General features: G+C 43.0%; 1 protein-coding gene across 6 annotated transcripts in view; it reads right to left on the reverse strand.

Moving 5' to 3' along the window:
- LOC133549768 (collagen alpha-1(XII) chain-like) overlaps window positions 1–3,706 on the reverse strand; it is a 70,655-nt gene extending 66,949 nt beyond the window's left edge. For 3 of the 6 annotated variants that reach the window (XM_061895525.1, XM_061895526.1, XM_061895524.1), the window contains exons 1-2: window positions 3,417–3,705; window positions 2,385–2,490 (exon numbers count right to left, since the gene is read on the reverse strand). In XM_061895525.1, the coding sequence (XP_061751509.1) occupies window positions 2,385–2,454 (70 nt within the window). In that variant the 5' untranslated portion in view covers window positions 2,455–2,490; window positions 3,417–3,705. Of the gene's footprint in view, window positions 1–2,384; window positions 2,491–3,416 lie in introns of all 6 variants that reach the window. The other 3 variants (XM_061895527.1, XM_061895529.1, XM_061895528.1) reach the window with 3 other exon arrangements.
- Between the last annotated feature and the right edge of the window lie 6,364 nt (window positions 3,707–10,070).

The raw sequence follows: 10,070 nt of genomic DNA on the forward strand, positions 1-10,070 counted from the left end.
CCACAGTGCAAACATTGAGTGAACTATCCAAATAACATGCTGGGTGCAGTCATTACAATGCATGCCCCGACCACGTTAACCACAAAGTTGATCTCAGCATGACAAAAAACACAACTTCACTGAAAGTTACTGATTATACAATGGACTCCAAGATGCCATATTCTAGCCTTGACACAATTGAACTCCATATGTTTTATATACACGCGGTATATAAACATATTCTATGTTGTTAATGAGGTTCAAGTGGCCTGATATGAGCCAGTGGCACACATCCATTGCAAACCGTTTAAAAAGATTACACAATGCGTCACAGGAGACTCTTGTGCACTTTTTCCACTGACAGCATCAAAACAATTTGAACATGTACAATCAACGGCAAACTAGTTCTTTTTAAAAAAAAGAACATATAGATTGGAACAAGAACAGACATTTTTCGGGTCATGCATCATGTACATGTGAAAGTTGTTCGGCTTAACAACTTTGTTGGACTTGCTTCTCCATGTACAGTTGGGACCACACAGACAGGTGACAAACATATTTTAGAATGATATTCCTTCTTATAGCCGCCAGCCTAACAGCCCACAATGTAGTTCCATGCCAACGGAAGGAAGTGAATGTATAAAAGTGTGTGTGTTATTATCTTTATGAACTTACCTAATTATTGTGTGAGTCTCTAATGACTGATGAAGCGAAATCATTAAATTAGTTAGTGTTTCTGTCTTTAAGTATTTTGCTAAAACCTGACATAGGAAGGAAGCATGCAGCTAATTAGATGTGAGGATAGAGGTTCTACAAGAGGCTGCGTGCTGGCCAGTAATAAGAGGTTTGCCATGAATATCATTGAAAAATATACTTTTTGATGGAAGGAAGCCATAGCTTGGCAATGCAGAGGCAGATGACGAACAGGAGCCCATTAATAACGTAAAAAACTAGGATTGGAGGATCACCAACCTGGCTTATATACTCGACGGAACGTGTCCCCGTTCATTTCTCCACGAGTGCACTGCTCCAACCATGGTATGAAGGTGTGAATATGTGTGTGGGGATTCAAAAGATGGCTAAATAAAACTGGAGAAAATGATTCGGGCAAGACTTTGCCTCCCACATTTGGTTCATGTTTATGTCCTTGGAGTTAAAATACACTAAAGGTGGTCTTGCCTGATATTGTTAGGCTCTTGTGGCTGTTGGTGTTATGTCCCATCAGTTCTTAATAAAAGACACCCGCTCTACGTCTGGCTACTGTTCTCTGAGTAACCTCAGTCTCCAGGCAGACAGCCACCCTGGTTTGTGCTCCTGCCAGAAGGGGAGACCACGGAGAGGGGGCTAGGGGATGAACATGGACCCTCCCAGAGAGGCAGGAAAAATGCCAAAGTCATTCCGCATGTGCTGACATTAAACATTACTGCATTGTAACTTTCCATACGTGTTGCAAGTCAGCGATTTTCGCAAATGCCCGCAAAGGAGCCCCTAGAAGGGCTCTTTGTGTGTCTTTGTGCTCTTTGAGAAAGCTTTTGCTATTCTCCAATTTCATCTTTCCATTCCTCCGGTGGCGATATGTGAGAGGAGAGTTTAGACTCCACTCATGCTGCCAGAGAGCTATTATTTGGGGGGAAATGACAAAGTTTCCATACCATATTTCATATGATTTTGGGTTAGATTCTTGTATATAAAGTCACTTTTCGTTTTACCCTCAAAAGCATTTTAACATGTATATAACAAAACAGTGACACATACGGCAAAAAGAGTACATCTGATTTATGTAACCGTGATTTATTTAGTTTTCCTTTTTTTTACTACTGACATTCTGAATGTTTCATAAATCATACTGATGTGTTCCCACTTTTGAAAGCATCATTATAGGTAATGTGAGGACTTAAAACCACTGATTCCACACTGTAATAATAACTTACAAAAGTCTAATCATTCTTTCCATTGTGCAAGTAATTGGGATTTAGCAACTGTCCCCATGGGAAATAACAAAGGTTTTTAATAGCAAAACAATAAAAAATAAATTACATTTGTTGAAGTCTTCTTTAAGAAATTTCATTTGAAATTGGAAGTGTAAACTAATGCAAAGTTATTTGGTTATTACAATTTTTTACAAATAGTGAAAAAACATACAACATAAATGCTCATTTATAATAGGTCTTGACATATGAATCTGACAAAGTACACCACAAATGCATGTATGTATGTAACATACACATAAATAAGTACAACTTTATTAACATAATCATTACTGGCAATATTACAATAAAGGACTAATTCCTTGAACACAATAAAATGGAGATAACTTTTAAAAAGAGAGAGGGAGGAGATGAAGAGACAGAAATAGGGAGGAAAGTGTGTGTAGTTATCATGATTGACGGGTGTGCTTTGCTTACCTTGAGCATCGATGGAGGATATCAAAGCTGCAAGCAAGGCAGCCGTGACTAAAGAGAGCCCTGTCTTCATGTTTGGCCCTAAAGGGTCAGCAGGGCTGCAATCAGTCTGAAAAACAGACAAAAAGATAAAAGGTCACGATATGTCAAGCAAACCACCGCACATGTGTCTGAAGTGAATATTGCAGGCAACGATTGTAACTGTAGCTCAGTTATTGCCGGTAGGGTCTCAGTCGGAATACAACTAAACAAAAAAACATTTTAAAACTAAAAAAATGGGGGAAAACTGAGCACAATGTAAAGAGAAAAAGCTGAAATGTTGATACTGAAAGTAGAAATAACAAGTGTGTGTATAAATAAGCTGTTTTAGCATTTTTACAGAATTCAGAAAAATATACAAATATGAAAATTGCCATTGCATCATTCGATTATTCTGTTTGCAGCCCTTGGTGGAAAAGGTTTGGATACCGCTGAGATCTGCAGAGTCAGCAGAAGCTAAACGGCCACACAAGTTGCAGCTATCTAAGGACAGGGGAGTTTCAATACTTAGCCCTTTTTATGATTAAAACAAATGTACTTGTGATTATTTTACCATAGCTTACAATATCATATTTAATAACCAGGGATAATAATGTCAACTTCTAGGTTAGATTACACCTCAAATAGCCTACTATAGATGCACTGAGTACGTGTAGTTATTTTCATGAATTTATACAAAATTGTGGCCATTTTTCATCCACACAAGGAGTTTTACTCCTAGAAATGAACAATTTGGAAAAAAAAAAAAAAACTAAGCCAGTTCTAAAATATTTAGGACTGTAGCTTACCGCTTGTGGCGGTGTGATATGAGGATTAAAAAAAAAAAAGTTTAATTTGGTTAAAGTATGTTTAAACAAGAAAATCTAAATCACTGTATTCTCTGTAAACAACAAAACATGTATCTGCAAAAACCTACAGAAAACAACAACAAATAATAGTGTTCAATAATAAATAGAATGTTCATGAATAAACTAAGTAAAGTTGTGGACAACTCACCTAATTTCAGAGCCAAAAAGATGGTGATGGTGAATTCTGGTGATCCTGTGTGAAGCCTCCCCCTCTGCACCTTCTCTCCTCTCTGATTCCTACAGACTCCACAAGCAGATGTCCAAGGAGGAAAAGCTTCCTTCCAAGTGGGAAGAATCTTTCCACCAGTAGCTTCTTAATAGGGGGGGCAGTTCACAACTCTCAATTTACCACCATTTTGCTCTGTGACGAAAACCCCGCCTGTTACTTGATGCATAGCCCCCCTGCTGGGACCGAGTAGTTCCATGAAAATGACATTTTCCCTTCAAATTCCATCGGTCTGGCGCTTTAATGAGTTTCCAGCGCCAGTGTGACCTCACAGCAGTTGGCCAGACTACACGGTGGGGGTGTTTCAAGCAACAAAATACAATTTATTTGGACATGTGTCAAGGGATGAGTCCCAATGTTTGCAGTGGGAAATGAAAACCACTCACTTTTTCTGATTCATTTGGTACACCGAATGCACAAAATGCTCTTAGGCATGAACACTGGTGTGATCAAATGAATAGTGTTTATTATCTCAGGTTGCTTTATTCATTCTTAGGAAATGTCAGTTTAGTTTAGAGTTCAGGAACTTTCTAAGCTCACTGCTGAGTTAAACCGAAATGATTAGTTGTTCTTTGGCGTCCTCTAGCGTTCAAAAGCTACTCCTGCATCTGAATATGGCTACCGTTGCAGCTGTTGAAGGAACATCTTTTGGTGGTCATCCAAACTTTTAAATGCACATTTACACAAACTGTTCAATGTGTAAAAAAATTGTCCCACAATTTTTGCTGTTCTCTCACACCGAGCTGAACAACAAAGTTGTTAACAAGGGATTTTTTCAAATTGTTGGAGAATTGACGATTCGATGGATTCTGATTCGACTATCAACCTCGGTCAAATCGTCTGATATTGATATTCCGTTAATACCTGCTGAGGCCTTGCGTACAGCAGGTGTATTAGGAGAGTAAACTTAATTGCATTCCTTAAGTTTTCTTTGAATTTTAGCAAATATTCCCTGTGTGAAGACAAATCGTTTTTAGAGGGTGAAACTGATTCTTAGTTTTGGCTGTAACTTCAGACTCTCTTAAAGCGGGTTGCTGCTACCTGGTGTGACGTCTTGTCTCAAAGATCAGTCAGTGTGTTTTAGCCTCCTACACCTCTTATAATATAAAAACTGCACACAAGAATATCTTACTAATAGTATTGGGAGGATGTTTTTACAATGGGGACGTGATGGAGGCTCGTTGGGACGCTGGTAAGCCAGACAGAGAGCTCGCTGTACCATCGTGAGCCTATGGCCAGCTGAAATCCCACCGTCAGCCCCGGTAGGACTGATCACCAGGAATTAGACGTCCGTTGTGTCCTTGGGCAAGACACTTCACCCTCGCTCCTGATGGGTCCTGGTGAGCGCCTTGCATAGCAGCTCCCGCCGACGGTGTGTGAATGTGTGTGTGAATGGGTGAATCTGGAAATCCTGTCAAAGCGCTTTGGGCTCCTTAAAAAGGGGTAGAAAAGCGCTGTACAAGTACAACCCATTTACCATTCTCTTGAAAAAAAAATAGTGGTCCTGTCGCTGGTTCCCATACAAAAACTGAATTTTCACTTACTTACTTTTGCTTCCTCTGTTTAGTCAAGTTTGATTTCTTCTTGGTGTTGCGCTAGAACGGAGAACTTTACAAGCTGTAGTACATCCATTTTTTTGGTGGAAAAAGTAGCAAGACCTTTGTTTTCTTCACTTTAATGTAAGACTGTATTTCTTTGAAAAATAACCTTTATTTAACTTTGAAATATTCACGTGTATACGGATATGGATGGATGGATGGATGGATGGATGGATGGATGGATGGATGGATGGATACTGTAAGTCAGAGGTCGCAAACTCAATTTACCTGGGGGCCGCTGGATGCAGAAACTGGGTGAGGCTGGGCCGCAAGAAAAAATTTCTTAAAAAATCTAACATGCACTTTTTAATGAATTCACCTTCTATGAATGGCTTTCCCACCCTAGCATTGCTAGGGCAGGAAAGCCAACCCTCACAATTTTTCCGGGAGACTCCTGAATTTCAGTGCACCTCCCGACAATCTACCATTGCAACCTTTTTCCCGAATTTGTCCCAATTTTCACCCAGCCGACATTATTAAGGGCTGCCGTGACTGCACTGCCTATAACGTCCTGTAAAACAGTGGTTCTCAACCTTTTTTTAGTGATGTACTCCCTGTGAACATTTTTTTAATTAAAGTACCCCCTAATCAGAGCAAAGCATTTTGGTTGGAAAAAAAGAGATAAAGAAGTAAAATACAGCACTATGTCATCAGTTTCTGATTTATTAAATTGTATAACAGTGCAAAAATATTGCTCATTTGTGGTGGTCTTTCTTGAACTATTTGGAAAAAAATATACAAAAATAACTAAATAACTTGTTGAAAAATAAACAAGTAATTCAATTATAAATAAAGATTTCTACACATAGAAGTAATCATCAACTTAAAGTGCCATCTTTGGGGATTGTAGTAGAGATCCATCTGGATTCATCAACTTCATTCTAAACATTTCTTCACAAAAAAATAAATCTTTAACATCAATATTTATGGAACATGTCCACAAAAATCGCATTGTTGCATTTATTTTCACAGTGTGTGTACTTACGTTCATATTTTGTTGAAGTGTTATCCAATAAATATATTTATTAAGTATTTATGGCTAACTGCTATTTTTTAGAATGTGTTTGATAAATCTCACTTAACCCTTGGCATACCTTCACGTAGAGAACCATTTATAAGAGAACTAGTACCCTACAACTCAACATTGCACACATTACACAACTAAAGTGACAACTCTAATCATGTTGTGCGAGACTTGTGCAGAACAACGTCAGTGGCTGCAAGATGTACTTATTCAACAGCCATATGGGTCACACTGAGGGTGGCCATATAAACGACTTTGACACTGTTACAAATATGCGCCACACTTTGAACCCACACCAAACAAAAATGACAAACACATTTTGGGATAATATCCGCACCCTAACACAATTTAAACACAAGAGAACAAATACCCAGAACACCTTGCAGCCCAAACTCCCCTGGGCTACAATATACACAACCTCAACCGACGCAAGTAGGGAGAGTGAGGGCGTGGGGGTTGGTGGTGGCGTGGGTGTGTGTATTGTAGCCCGGAAGAGTCAGGCCTGCATGGGATTCTGGGTATTTGTTCTGTTGAGTTCATGTTGTATTACGGTGCGGATGTTCTCCTGAAATGTGTTTCTCATTCTTATTTAGTGTGGGTTCACAATCTGGCACATATTTGTAACAGTGTTAAAGTTTTTTTTACGGCCACCCTCAGTGTGACTTGTTGACCAAATATGTCCTGCAACATCACACATGTGTACTGCTCAGCCAAATGTAACAATCAAATAGGCTTGCACGCTGTCCGTACAGAATTCAGAGGATGTTAAGAACAGTGCCATAGCGGCACCCCATGAGTATTGTTGATTGGGTAAAAATCGGCAGGGATTACCAGAGAATGGATAACCTGATACTAAGGGGACTCCCGTGAAAATTGGAAACATTGGGAAGTATGACGCTGTCAAGTTCGCGGGCCACACATACATAAAATTGTCATATCAAAGTGCGGGCCGCAAAACAACGCCCGCGGGCCGCATGTTCGAGTACCCTGCTGTAAGTGTTTAACTACGTCCATGTGACGGTACTGACACGTAGTGACCAGTCAGCATATACTACTAAATATATATCATCTGTTTATTTTTCTTGAAAAGAAATGCCATAAACTCGAGTGATTGTCGACTATGGGTAAAATCTAACGAATCAGATTTTACTACGGAAAATTCTTAGTCAAAGACAGCCCTAGTGAAAACCAATAAATTCCCTGCTCAAATTACAATTGCCACTTTAACAGTAAACTCTTCATTATGTGTAAATGTGTAAGATTGATGATTTGGTTTATGTCAGAGACTAAATTGGTTTTGGGGGCCACATTTTCAGAAATCTAAGGATCGAGGGTCCGGAATTTTGCCTTTACAATCAGTCTTATTTTGTATAATCCTGTCAGGACTTGGACTATGACTTGGATTGTTTTTCCGATGCAAAGGAAAATTGGCACGAGCGAGACGTGAATGTAAGTACATATTTATTTATACTAACAAACTACAAACAAAGGAAGCAAACAAAAGGCACGCAAAAGGGCGGAGAACAAACTTGACTAGAAAACAAAACTAGCACAATGTCATGACTATAGACAAAAACAAAACTCAACAACTGTGACATAACAAAACCAAAAATGTACTTGGCATGAGCAGGAGGGAATAAACAGCATGGCATGGAATGAAGGAGGTATCTGTATATGTAAAGGACAAGGTGAAAACTAATGAGTTGCTATGGTAATAAGACAAACAAGTAAGTGCAGGAACAAGAACTGAATGTCCAAAAAACACAACCGAACATGACTAAAACAAAACAGGAACACACAGACATGACAAAGCCCCCCCGTCAAGAACAGATCCCAGATGTCCAAAAAAAAACTATGATCAAGAGTCATGGGAGGGCGGGAGGGGGACTCTGAATCCACCGGGGCACAGTGAGGTGGCGGCGACGCGTAGAGGCCCGCTGTACCTGACGAGGCGGGCGACCCGGGAAGGGCCACATCCGCGGCCGATGAGAAGGTCGGCGCACCTGGCGTGGTGGACAACCAGGTAACAGCCACAACCGTGGCCGACGAGGAGGTCGGCGCCCTTGACGTGGCGGACGACCACGTAATGGCCACATATGTGGCCGGCGAGGAGGCGGACGCGTCGTCATCGTGGCAGGCGGAGAAGCTTGGCGTGGAGCGTCAGGTGGCAGGTCTTGGCATGGAGCTGCTACTGGCGGCGCCGGAGCTTGGCGGCGTGGAGCTGCTACTGGCGGCGCTGGAGCTTGGCGGCGTGGTGCTGCTACTAGCAGCGCTGGAGCTTGTCGTGGTGCAGGAAATGGTACCTGTTGTGGTTCAGGCACTGGGGCCCAGCGTGGTGCAGGCACTGGAGCTTGGCATGGTGCAGGCACTGGAGCTTGGCGTGGACCGGGCACTGGAGCTTGTCGTGGTGCAGGCAATGGTACCTGTTGTGGTGAAGGCACTGAGGCCCGGTGTGGTGCAGGCACTAGGGCCCGGCGTGGTGCAGGCACTAGAGCTTAGTGTGGTGCAGGCACGGAGGCTGGCGTGGTGCAGACAATGGTACCTGTTGTGGTGCAGGCAATGGTACCTGTTATGGTGCAGGCACTGGGGCCCGGCGTGGTACAGGCACTGGAGCTTGGTGTGGACTTGGACTTGGTGCTAGCCGTGGACTTGGAGCTAGCCGTGGACTTGGACTTGGTGCTGGCCGCGGACTTGGTGCTGGCCGTGGACTTGGACCAGGTGCTAGCGGTGGACTTAAACTTGGTGCTAGCCGTGGACCCGGTGCTAGCCGTGGTGCAGGTCGTGATGCTAGCCTTGGAGTAGCGACAGGTGCTAGCTGTGGAGTAGGTGGAGGTGGCCTAGCTGGGGGTTGCGGCTTGGCAGGCCGAAAGACCGGTGGCGGCGGGCGCGCTGGCGGCTGTGGCTTGGCAGGCCGAAACACAGGTGACGGCGGCCGAGCTGGCGGCTGTGGCTTAGCAAGACGCTGGGCGATACCATCTGAACAGCTCCTAGCCTTAGCCCCTTCCTCAAGGAGCGGATACCAGACGCGCTCACCGCGATCTGGAACAGTCTTTTGGGGGGGGTGGAGGGAGGTGAGGAGGGGTGCAGAATCATCCCCTTTAAATTGTCCAAAAAGTATTTTTTCTTTTACCTTGCATTGAGTGGGTGAAGAAGAAAAAAAAAATTGTGATGTGGGCGGGGCTTGAGTCCTGGGGGGCAGGGCATGAAAATTGGATGTCTGTGACTGATTTGACCTGATTTTCAAAATCATGTTTTGATAATGTTTTATTAAGGTTATTAGGCTAGAGTCTTCTGCTGGAGGCGGGTGATCAAAAGAAAAATTATTGAAAAAAAAAATCCAGGTCTGTGGTGTCGTCTGCTGACGGTGGCGTGACGATGTCCTGGAGAAGCCGGGCAGGCTGGAGCCTATTTCCGCCCAGAGGGGAAGGAGCTTGCGGGAGCGACGCTTCCTGTCCGCTCGTGGAAGCCTTCCCTGACGTCCTTCGTCGGGAGCTGTGCTTCCGGGACTGCTGTGACGCTGCGCCGTCCCCGGTGCACATGGAGCTAACCGGCACCAGTCTTCCATCTGGCCCCCACATCATATCTCTGCGCTCCCCGGAGGAATAACGCAGCGTTTCCGCTTCCATGGCGCGCAGGACCTCCCACTTTCCTTCGTCCAACTCGTCTGGCTCGTCCAAACTTGTGGAGAAACTGTTATGCTGGCGACTTTTGTCAGGACTTGGACTATGACTTGGATTGTTTTTCCAATGCAAAGGAAAATTGGCACGAGCGAGACGTGAATGTAAGTACATATTTATTTATACTAACAAACTACAAACTAAGGAAGCAAACAAAAGGCGAGCACGAGGGCGGAGAACTAACTTGACTAGAAAACAAAACTAGCACTATGGCATGACTATAGACTAAAACAAAACTCAACAACTGTGACATGACAAAACTTAAAAAAACTTACTT

Source organism: Nerophis ophidion, linkage group LG03 (assembly GCF_033978795.1).
Source record: "Nerophis ophidion isolate RoL-2023_Sa linkage group LG03, RoL_Noph_v1.0, whole genome shotgun sequence".
In the NCBI taxonomy this organism is placed as follows: domain Eukaryota; kingdom Metazoa; phylum Chordata; class Actinopteri; order Syngnathiformes; family Syngnathidae; genus Nerophis; species Nerophis ophidion.